The sequence below is a fragment of the Cydia pomonella genome, chromosome 18 (genome assembly GCF_033807575.1).
Source record: "Cydia pomonella isolate Wapato2018A chromosome 18, ilCydPomo1, whole genome shotgun sequence".
Classification (NCBI taxonomy): Eukaryota; Metazoa; Arthropoda; class Insecta; order Lepidoptera; family Tortricidae; genus Cydia; species Cydia pomonella.
In genome coordinates, this window is record NC_084720.1 from 13,521,328 (window position 1) to 13,533,865 (window position 12,538).

The 12,538-nt window shown below is 35.7% G+C and overlaps 1 protein-coding gene across 1 annotated transcript in view; it reads right to left on the reverse strand.

The window, feature by feature from the left end:
* LOC133527548 (uncharacterized) overlaps window positions 1-12,538 on the reverse strand; it is a 47,037-nt gene that overhangs the window by 5,404 nt on the left and 29,095 nt on the right. The window contains exons 2-3 of the mRNA XM_061864602.1: window positions 12,147-12,248; window positions 2,685-2,906 (exon numbers count right to left, since the gene is read on the reverse strand). Of these exons, the coding sequence (XP_061720586.1) occupies window positions 2,685-2,906; window positions 12,147-12,248 (324 nt within the window). The remainder of the gene's footprint in view (window positions 1-2,684; window positions 2,907-12,146; window positions 12,249-12,538) is intronic.

Here is a 12,538-nt window from a genome sequence, read left to right on the forward strand (position 1 = left end):
CTAGAAAAAAATGGAGTAAAATTTATTTAGGGACAATTTAATAGTCAAGTGAGTTTGATGTGAATTAAGCTTTTTATTAAAATGTTTGCGTTTATCTAGGACGATCCGTATAAAACTGTCTCCAAACATTTATTTATTTATTATTACAACGTTCAGCTATATTTCTTTACATATACGAGCAAAAAAGAGGTATATGACATAACGAATAATATGACATTTCATATTTTACTTTAATGAGGTATGTGCAACATTTTCGGTTGCCCAAAAAACGCAAGTTAGTCTCATGTTAACAATAACTCAGTAAACATAGAACCGGTAACCAACAACAACACCCGTCTCTAATCAATCTCGTATGCACATACAGACGCCGTCATACCTCAGTGATAACAGCATCACGGGTGACGTATCTCGTTTAATTAAATCAATACACATGCGGTATTTATTCTATGTTGTCGCTACGACAATTTACAATGGCTAACCGTGGGTTATTTTCCGAGGAAAATATTTGCTTTGTCAGTCTGAATAAGATAGCAATCAAGGCTAGATTTCATTAATATATCTTTATATTATAATATAGTAAACACCCCTATGATGGGACTGGCACCAGTAGATGCGGGCCGTATGCTTGTTTGCCACCGACGTGGTATAAAAAAGATAATAGCATGGTATAGACATATCCTGTAAAATAAGTTTTTACCATCAGTTTTTAAACTCTGGCAACATTTTACCATAAATAAGAGCAATAGAGCTCTTAAGTTTAGCTTTGCATTCATATTTGTTACTTAGAAAATTAATGGCGACATACATCCCATTACTGGAGGAAAAAACGATACTTTTAATTTGTTAATAATATTGAAACCAACTGCAGCAGCCTAGATTAAATATCATAGGAAACATAAAGGACGAATAGGGCATTCCACTTTTAATGCGTAAAGCGGTAGACATTTTATAGGTGTCGGTGAAAAATCATAAATACCTACTCCAAATTTTGTCTTAAATGTCCCATAATGAGTGCCGCGTAGTTATTATTTATAGATCTATACCTTCATTTGAACCAATAATGGATTTGGCAACCGTCAAAGGTTTGTATAGATGGTGCCAGCATAGGTTTTACCTGTCATCCAGGATATAAGGACATAAAAAAAGAACTGGATACTTATTCATAGAATTGACTGGTAAAATCTATGCCGGCACCAACTGTGAATTCCACCGTCAACCCCATATATAGCCGATTATGGCAGTGTTTGCTTTAAAACGTATGTTTAAGGCAAATAATTTTATGGTTGGTTCGCTTTTCTTGCAAATTACTAAAACTTTACCTAAATATTTTATGTCTCGTTTGTCAGCCAACGTATAAGATATATAGGTATTAATTGTATAGTAAACTTAGGTCATATTACTCCATGATCCTCAAGAGCAAAGTCCACATGTTTAAGTATGTGAATGCATAACTTAAGTAACCTGCGTAATTCTTTCCGATTAAAAAGAATCTTTCCTGCATTCAAAAAATTGATAACAAATAATCGGCTTCTATGATAATCATTATGTAAGTAGAAGCTAGGACAAGGCAATGAACGTGTTGACAATGTGAACGTTTAGTACGTACGGTTTGGAGGTGCGATGCTGTAAAGTTTGTTTTGAGATAAATTTCCACGTAATTTACGTGTTATTGCTTATTGCGTATTTCGCCAGTCTCGCGTTATTTACAACTACAATTTACAACTGTCATTCACGATGTGTAAGTTTATTTGAATAGTTTCATGTTTTTATTACATCTGACATCCGTTCAAGCATTCAGTAGTTTTGCAAATAAGATGTACGCGTTGCGGTAAAATCCATCACGACGTGTATAATTTATTCAAATTATAGAAAAAGAACGTAGGAAGGACTAACTACACACACAGTGTTAGTACATTATTTATGACCGTCTGTTTGATACAATTTCCATCGCACCGAAGCAGAATTCATTGTGCGAGAATACTGTAAACAATTTCTATGTCACTTTCAGTTGCTATGGATTATGGGGCAGCACTATCCTCCAAACTAAATGGACCCATGACAAACATTCGTGGCACATGGAATATACATTTTATGTAATATGTATATAAAGACAAAAACAATACAGAATTGGTATGAAATCGGGTCGATGGGTGCATAGCATGGTTACATAATACAGAATTTCCAGGGGTCCCCGCACTAGGCCTGTACCGCGGGAAATATAAAAATACCGGGTACGGATACCGGGTGGAAGCTGGACAGTCCCTAGCCGTGACATTGAAGACCTCTTGAGAAAATGGATGAAGATCGGAATATGAAAAGAGCATACCTGGGCCGCCTAGCAAGAGGTTATCCTGTTGGACGTCCCAGGTATCGCTGGAGCGACATGGTGGAGGCGGATCTGCGCGAACTTCGAGGCAAGAATTGGCAAAAAGTAGCGCAAGACCGAGCAAAAAGAGGTGCTGTCTTGTGTCGGAGGCCAAGTCTCATTTAAGGTCCCTGAGCCAACGTAGTTAACGTAACTGGTGACCGAAGAGCTGACGGCTTCCTCGCACAACGTATCAGCTATTTTAGATTTAAGCTAGTTATAGAAATCCTCTCTGTATATATCCATTATGTATATTTTTATTACAAAAAAATCGTTTAAGTGAGTACTTATATTGTGACTTATATTAAAAGTTCCTTACCAACTTCGTCTGCTTGCACCAACTTTGTAGCTATACTTCTCAAAGACGTGGCGCCCGCGGAACTGAACATGTCCAGCAAAGGCCCCAGAAAATACACTGTTCGGTTGGGCGCCATCGCGTACACCAAGCTCGCAGCTATCCTGCTCAGGCACGCCACTACGCCGATGATGCTGTCCTCTATCTTCCAGCGCTTACTGAATAGGTATATTGTTAGGAACGAACCTGCGGAAAAAAAGTTATTGTTAAAAAAAAACAGAGGTAGTGCTTATGGGTTTTGAATTAAACGTCAGAAAGCGACAAGTCGCAAAGCGATACGACTCAAATACATAATCATATAAACCGAAGGGTGTTCACGTAATTTGGTAACAGAACGAAAGAAATATTCGTGCTTTAATCTTATGACAACCCAATCCAGTATGAAACTTCACATCGTTAAGAATGGGTCAAATTGTCACCAACAAAGCTTACGGCCAAGGTAACCTTGCTTGTTTCATTGTAGTGTAGCTGCTGATGGTTTGTTACCAAATTTCGGGGCACCCGACCAAGGTCAGAAACTCTTGGCAACCCTCCAAAGCCCGCCCTTTACATTAAAAGCTTGCTGATCTATTATATAGTTTTTAAAGCTCCGTACAAAACTTTATTGACGGAGCTCTTACGGAATCACCTCGGTCCTTTTTTTTCATATTGCACAGAAAAAGGATAATACTCGTAATTGTTGCTCTGATCAATAGCCATAGACGATTGATCAATTGACGTTGATCGATAACTGATCAGTTAATGTATGCTAGCATCGAGTAACCGCCTATTTTCTTGTTTGTACACAACCGAAACTAGTGTTTCAGGAGAAACGGTATCCTTCCTACAGAAGACTCAATAATGTTTTAGTTACAATTTTAAAACAGTATTTATATACATGTAGGTATTCATAGTATTCTTTATACCAACGATTGATAATCCTTAAAATATTGTCTTAAAAATTGATAAAAGAGTCCAAATATAAGATTTATTTTGTATTTTGAGTCATTCTTATTTATAATAAAATTCAAAAATTTCCGGAGGTCAGTCTTCAAATGTAAAACTTGATATCTTACCAACACTAACTATAATTATGTTTAAAAGTTACATTATAAATTGATAATATTAACTAGAAAATACGAAACACATTGACAAATACCCACTAACATACTTCACGTCACGTGGACGGTGAATTTTCGCAATGCATGCATTAGCAATTTTCGATTACTCATGCATGCCAATACGGGGGGATTTTAATTAAAAATGGCTATTTTATTCGCCAAACATGTGTTCTACATAGAGAAGATATGAGTAGAATTTATAAGGAATTTAGGGTGTTTTTGAATCTGTGGAAGACTTAATAGAAAATTTTAATTTGGAAAATACGCAAAACGCTCCTGACTCAACAGGATAAACCGAGGACTGGAAGGTCAACCCCGATAAATAAAAGAAATATATAATTAGGACTCCATGTATGTCACATATGGGTAAGTAATACAAGATATAAGAAAGAACATATACGATAATATTCATGTTGTATACGCTCACATGGTATAAACTTGATTTGTATACCGTTCAAGTTGTATAACGAACGTTTGGTATACCTAACATCAAAATATCTATTTTTGTTAAGTATAACGTTATTTAAGTATAATATCATTATATATAACGATCATTATGTATAACGTCCATAATATCTAAGATTTATAATGTAAGTATATTACTCAATGCATCTAACACCAAAATGCATATTGCTCATATAGAATAATAGCGCCTGAAATTGTTTCGTTTGTTTTCTGTAGACGTCGCAGTTCTAACTTAATATAACCTACTTTTCTGGCAGCAGTTGGTTTTCTGTAGGGGTCGCAGTTCTAACCTAACCTAACCCACTTTCCTGCCAGCAGTTGGTTTTCTGTAGAGGTCGCGGTTCTAACCTAACCTAACCTAACCTACTGTTCTGGTAGCAGTTTTTTTTCTGTAGAGGTCGCAGTTCTAACCTAACCTAACCTACTTTTCTGGCAGCAGTTGGTTTTCTGTAGGGGTCGCAGTTCTAACCTAACCTAACCCACTTTCCTGCCAGTAGTTGGTTTTCTGTAGAAGTCGCAATTCTAGCCTAACCTAACCTACTTTTCTGACAACAGCTTGTTTTGTATAGGGGTAGCAGTTATAACCTATTTAGTATATCATACGCTATTATATTTTACAATCATTATACTAAAAGATAGTATATACTATGATTGATATACGTTATATACATAACGTATATCGATCGTATATGAACTGAGTTTAGAGTATTTGAGTGTTATACATGATATCATTATACAAAATGAGTATTATGTTAATTGACCGATATTCCTAATAAATATATCGATTTTGTTATTATAGCAAACGTTCATTATATCTTGTGAACGTTATTAAAATGAAATTATATATTATGTAGTTATATGTCATGGGACGCACCCGTCACATATAATTCCAATTTCAAAATCCCTTTTGCTCGAGTTATCGGGTTTGAACACCCACCACTCGAAACTGAACTAGATGTCATATACTAAAGAAAGTGACCAAGTCATTTTATATACTTCGCGCAGCTAAGACTACCCGGCCACAGTAGTACCCATCCCAATTTCTAATAATTTGATTGGTTCCGTAAGTTTTAAAGATGACAATCATTAATCGGCAAACGTCAATGGAAATGTAAAAATATATCAGAATATCATCGTTCTGCCCAATGTGCTCAGTAAAGAACATTTATTTTTACGGTTCCTGCCCCGGAACTCCAAAAACAGAAAAAAAGTGTCGGAAAGAATCCGAAAGGCCTTTAAAATGCTTGGGCAGGATGAGTAGACGCAACGAAAAGACACGTAAAATTTTCCATAAGTACATTATTTTAGGTTTCGATTAATATTTACTATAAAGAATAGTCACATATCTGGGCCCTCCGGTTGCGGTGAAATACACCGCAACCGTCTTCACTAAAACATTTGTTTTTTTTTTCAATTACAATTGCGATAACTAATGATCATATTAGTAATATCATGGCCAATAATCATCCATTGAATCCATCAATGTAATTGGCCGCTCAAAAAAAAATGCAAACCGTGAGGCTAGTTCTGATTATAATAACAGATTATGAATTTGATCTGGCCTAGGCCTAGGCTGGAATAGGCGTCCGTGTCCGATTTGAGCTGTGAAATCGGTTCGTCAAGGTCAAGAGCAAGAAACTACTACTAGAGATACGCTACTACTTACGATACCATCAATGAATGATTTTGAAACAAGAATGTCAAATATAGTCATGCTTAATATACTTAATACAAGTATTTAATGTTGTTATTTAACGGTCAATGCAATGTTTGCATGAAAGTTAAGTAACAGACGTTTCATAATTGGAGGTCAGAGAACGCAAATTCTTCTGAGGATCATCAACAGGACGCAAATTCTACTTTTTCGCGTTCGTGACATGGCGACATTTGTTTAAATATGCTATGTCACGGAATTAAGCGAAAAGTAAAGAGTTTAAGTGGAATGGGCAAAGTCGTAAAACATTTCCAAATTTTGTTTGTCAATAGGTAACATGCCAATACTTTCCTACTGCCTGACTACCCATGACAATCATATTAATATACCGGGCGTAGTCTGTAACAGGAGCAACCAATTAAACTATGGGTTATACCATACCATAACTCATGTACATTACATAACATAACATTTTGTTAAATATAACTTGTGTTTTGATTTTTAACACACTTTAAAGTTTAGGTATTTTAAGACGCAATGTACCTATTGCGAATTTTGTTATGTTTAAACCGTGACAAGCAACGTCAGGCGTATTTGACTACTAGTCAAATCAGTATCTTTTTTCGAACTGTCAAAACAATTTGCCACTATGGAATTTATATGAAATATTACTCAATGACGATATTATAAATAGAAATTCTTTCTAAAAATAACTTCAGTCTACGTTTCTGAAATATTCGGGTGTTTTGTTTCATGTATAATGTGAAGTTCTTTATTTTAAATACAGTCCATCCCTTACAATTATGATAGCGTACATTGAAGATAATATTGTAGTACCTGGGAACCGAGCTTTGCTCGGTTATAACTATTTATTGTAATATGGTGGTGTATAGGTTATAATCTTAACTACATTTTTTTACTAATTTAAACTTGTCTAAAACAATAAAAATTAAAAAATATATAAACTTGAACATATAATAAAAAAACAAAAGTTAGTCACCGGGCGAGATTCGAACCCGTAACACTCGTTTAGCAGTCCGCGTCTTAACCCGCTGGACCAGACGGACAGTGGCTGGCAATACGAAATTAGCGACCATATTCTGCGTCGAAAGAAAAACGCATGAAAACTCGAAAACACGCGTTTTCCCAAACATAAGACTAATCTAGATAGATTGTATACCCCCAAAAACCCCCATATACCAAATTTCAGCGAAATCGTTAGAGCCGTTTCCGAGATCACAGAAATATATATATATATATAAGTATACAAGAATTGCTCGTTTAAAGGTATAAGATTTGTATGAAAAATAGGAGGTCTAAAGACCTCATAATATTTAAAAGTTTTATCGTTTTGAGGAATCAATAAGTACATGTTTTAATTATTTGCTCGTGTTACAAAGGCACCCCCGTATGTAATTGCAAAGGAAAATTAGAAATTAGTGCGTGGTAACTATTACAACCAATATTATGATCATCATAGATGCGTCAGCGACCTTTATTTTACATCACAATTCACATCCAGCACAATGTTTGTTAGACTTTATATAAAAACCAAACACGGGATTCCGCGAACATCTATATTCAGATCACAATTCACACGCTGCCACCTAATCGTCCTGAAATGCTAAAATAATACGCAATGTTTAACTTTCCATAAGCAAAGTAAATCTTACGATTTTATTGTTCTTTATCAGAGGAACTGCGGAGAGAAAATATTTTAGTAAGTAATGAGAATTTTATCGTAATGCAAACATAATAACGGATGTATATATTTGATATTTACGCGTTTTTGATTTGACATCGTCTTCCATAACCTTCCTTCTTCCTTGATCCTTCCTGACCTTTCAACTCAGAGGGGAAACTAGGCCTTATTGGGATTAGTCCTTCACCGAAAAACGACTGGTAAATATCAAATAATTATATCGTCAGAGCAACTCATTGGTACGGTTTGAACCCGCAACCTCCCGATTGAAAGTTGCACGCTCTTACCACTAGGCCACCATCCTAGCGTGTTTTTGGTTTGAATTGTCTTTTATTTGATTTTAGAATGACCTTCACTGCATATTAACGTTACACCGTACACCGAAACACCGTAAAGTGATATAAATCGAAGTTAGATCTGGATTAGACTACGATAAATGTAGAGTGAAGCAGGAAACGGCTTCGTTCCAAGTTCATTGATTTGTTGTGTGCTTATGTTAAATAATACTCTATAGCAGAGCCGTTTTCCATATAGATTTTCGTACATTGAACCGCCTGTTGCTATATATCTATTTCACGCGCATAATTATATTGCTGTCAAGCTCGCACAGTGACAGCGGCATCATGGATGCGACAGCAATATTATGGTCGGACGGGTCTATGTATGAAAATCTATATGGAAAGCGTCTCTGCTATAGGTAATACAACTTTAAATAATACAAAAAAAAATAACCGACTGAAAGTCTCAAAATACACAAGAAGAAATTTTACTTTTGGGCCTGGATTAGCATGTTTTATTGTTTAAGCTAATAAACTTTAATTAGTTGACTGTTTGAACCGAAAAAAGGACATGAACCACTTAATTTGTCATTTGTTTTACGTAGGTAATTTCAAACACAGTACACGACATTCTCTTTATATACCTGTATGATTCATGACAACAATGAGGTAAAAATTATACGAATTCCGATACAGATTAACGCGTTTCAATAATAAACATTGACACCGACCATCCCCGCTGGCCCCATCAGGGTTCGAGGCGAACATACGCTCTTCGCCTTCGACCCCGCCGCCTGCGTCGGAGAAGCAACGCATCCGGATTAGCCTCACGCTCCCTCTCTGACATGACTTGTTCGCAGAAGTAGGTATATGATGTTCCAGTAAATAAAATGCAGTTAGTTGCATCTATATTCGTCACTTTATTTCTATAACTACGACTTTCAGCATGAAATTTCAGTGGAAGGTAAATACAGGTATTTTAATAATAAATATGTAGAAATGCAAAATCATAAAATTGTCACTTGCCTAAGTAACAGTGTAGTAGTCAATCAATCAATCAAACAATATTTATTTGCAGATAAAACACTATACAATGCATGCAAATACAATTTTTATCGAACAAAAGCATATAGGTAGAGCATATAGGTAATTATTATTATTTAATATTTACACAGAATTACAGTTTAAAACTAATACACTGTGAAATGACAATTCCATACTATAAGTATGTCCAACTATGATTGAATTAAAACACTTTTAAAACACTAGATTCCCTGAGCGGTGTCCTTTTGTAGCCTCTATAGCAGCATCAATATTTTCATTATACCATGTTACTTTAAGCAATAGGTACATATCGTCAAGTGACAAGCAAAACTCATTAATTACTAAAAAATAATTAAACAATAATCAACATTATTTAGGTAGGATATATGGTTCATTATGGTTATGAACTTGTGATGGTACTTAGTTACTTGTCACCTGAGGATATTAGTTTTAAGTGTTTCGTAAATAAGATTTTCTTTTTTAACTTATGTGGTGTTGTATGTAGATGGTTTTTGCAATAAATATTTTTCTATTCTATTCTATTCTATTCTAATATTTACTTACTGGACCAATACCCCTAGTGTAAATTTATTCGATATCGTGACGTGACGTACGCGTTTGCGTTAACCTTTGGTATGCTTAGAAACAGGTCTGCTCCATATATATTCAACCAAATTGAACTTAAACATGAAAATGTCATGGTTGCTAAATAAATGGCAAATTTTAGACAGGCGCATAGCATACGCAAGGTTAAGTCTCATTTTGTATGGAATTTTGAGTTTCTAAAACGTCCCGCTTGGCGTGCTGTTTCTAAATCCCATACAAAATGGGTCTATAAGTAAACGCGTACGTCCCGTCACGCTATCGAATAAATTTACACTAGGGGTTCAGCAATGTACGGTGCATTGTCACTGTAACAATTGTCACCGTTGTGAAACATAGACCTGGAATTTCTCGACAATCTTTGACAAACGTGATTGACGACAAAGACGCCACCATTTCCGTTTATTGCAGTAAGATCTCAGCACCACGATTTCAGTTTCTAAATAATTTGGTCAAGTTCGAGTCGACCGTGCACTAGTGATTTCGTATTCGTACCACTATAGCCAGCCATTGAGTTTTTTTTTAATACTACGTCGGTGGCAAACAAGCATAAGGCCCGCCAAATGGTAAGCAGTCTCCGTAGCCTATGGACGCCTGCAACTCTAGAGGAGTTACATGCGCGTTGTCTACCCTAACACTTCGCACCTCCGTTGAGCTATAGGGGGTATTACTATAGGAAAGTCATACCAAACAATGAAATTGGCTCAATCGCAACCTGTACCACGTGACCAAAACGTCGTAAGCGCCATAAAATTCATGGCGCTTACGCGTTTAGGTCGCGAGATTCACGCTCCGCTCCTATGGTTTGTTGTCAAAACAACCACAACTCTTGGCGCAAAATACTGGTTATCTGCCGGTTCTATACGTAGTAATAATAGTTCAATGCAGTCAGCATTATTTTTAATAAAAGTAGAACTAGAGTCGGACTAAACTAACTCTGCACGGCATTTGCAATGCAACAAAGAAGCGTGGTCATGTCAATTTTTTATGAAAATATGACGTTATAATGACACGGTCTCATTATTTTCTGTTCAAGGCGATGCAAAGTTAGCTTACGCCGACTTTATTCGAATTTATTATACAATGAAATATTGTTATTTTTGGCTACGTCGTAAACTATTACCGTTTAAATACAGGTGTAACAAAAATAGTGGGGACCCGTTTAAGGGCATAATCGGTATCGTGTTTTGTTCAGGAAAAAGTAGAAGTAAAAATAATTTGATGCGTTTTTTTTTCTATGGGGCAAGTTGTCTAAGTCGGAAGTCGGCTAACTCTCCATATAAAGGCCAAAATTATTTTTTGGGTTAATAAAAGTTCTGACTATCAAAATACAAAAACGTCATTTAGTGTGTGTGTGTGTGGACCATTTATTCAATGCATTCGGTGTACAAAAAACACTCTTTATAAGTTAAGTAGTTACTGGGTCAATCAACTTGTTTTTGCTCTGCTGCTGTGCTGTTGTCCACGTGACGTGGAGTAATACAATTTGTTACAAAAAATGCTGTAACGTAATTCTATATTTGTAACATGATTAGTAGCTATGTAGATCGATAGTATATAAAAAATGATACTTATTAGACCACAAAAATGTCTGTTTTTTGCAATAAAAGTTCTTTATAATCACGTTTTCAAAGTGTAACCCAGGAGATGTTACTGTGGCAACTACGGGCACAAAAACTTCACGCCATATTACAAGTTATCATTATCACTATCAGCAATATAACAGCTCACTGCGAAATGTCAAGTAAAAATGTTAGTATCCATAGATATCGATTGATATCGAATCGCCATAAATTCGCGATATCGATTGAACTGGTAATTCGTTTGGTTCCAAATAAATTGTATTGAATTGTAGGTAATACAGGTAGCATATTGATCGAGGTTATTAACTCCAATTGGCATCCAAATCACTATATATAACAATTAAAAGTCGGGCTATATAAGTATCATTTCGGGCACGGAACCCTAAAAGGAACTATGAAGTAACTGACCGTATCGAGTTTCCGAAACACAGCTATCGGTCAATGTCATATAACGTAATACTGTACGTTCTCGACGTATAAACGCTGTAAGTGCATAAAAAATAAAGGAACAATCCATTTTATTCGTTCGTTTAACTTCGATCTTCGATCGTTTGTTTGATTTTGCAAAGTTTTTATTTTCGCGTCGGAGAGAATGTTTTGATGATTATAATACTCGTATCAATGCTTTGACGCTGAAACGTGTAATTTTGTGATTTTATATAAACAGCGCAGTTTTAAGGTTTTCATGGTAGTTATCAATGTTCTATAATAATACATAATCCTCGTACCTACATCTTATCTTTGTTAAAAGAGATGACTTTTATTATTATTATTTGGGGTGTTGCGGGCCTTTGAGTACCACGTTGACTGAGTAGTGATCTATTGTGACGGCCCTTTAAAGTTAATTACTAATGACCGTTGAATCCAGTAAGTTCCAGATTCTTTGAGTCGTAATTATCAACTCAAAGGGTTGCAGTAAATGCCGCCCTAAGTAGATACTTTTTTTTTTACTTTAGTGGTCCACAGGAACAGGAAAAGAAATGATAGTATAACTTACCCACGCTCCCGACAAGGACGGAATATGTGAGGAACAGGCTGTAGTCCACCTCAGTGAACTTGAATTTGTAGCGGGTGAACCAGTAGGTCATTTGAGCTTCACCTGTAATCAATACAAAAATTAAACTTAAGAAAGATAACTAAGGGTAGAACATTCTAGAAAATATGGGTGTATCCCATGTGTCCCCGCTTTACGTTATCGCCGCCATAAGTAGTACATGAGGCGGGGAATGATTCATACCTATAAATGCACCTATTCCCATCGTAATACATGTACGTGGCGGAAAAATACACCAAAATATAAGTATACAGAGTGTTTATTTAGTCACCTGCAATAATTTACGAGTTAAATATATAGGTCATACTAAGCAATTTTTACAATACTATAAGACC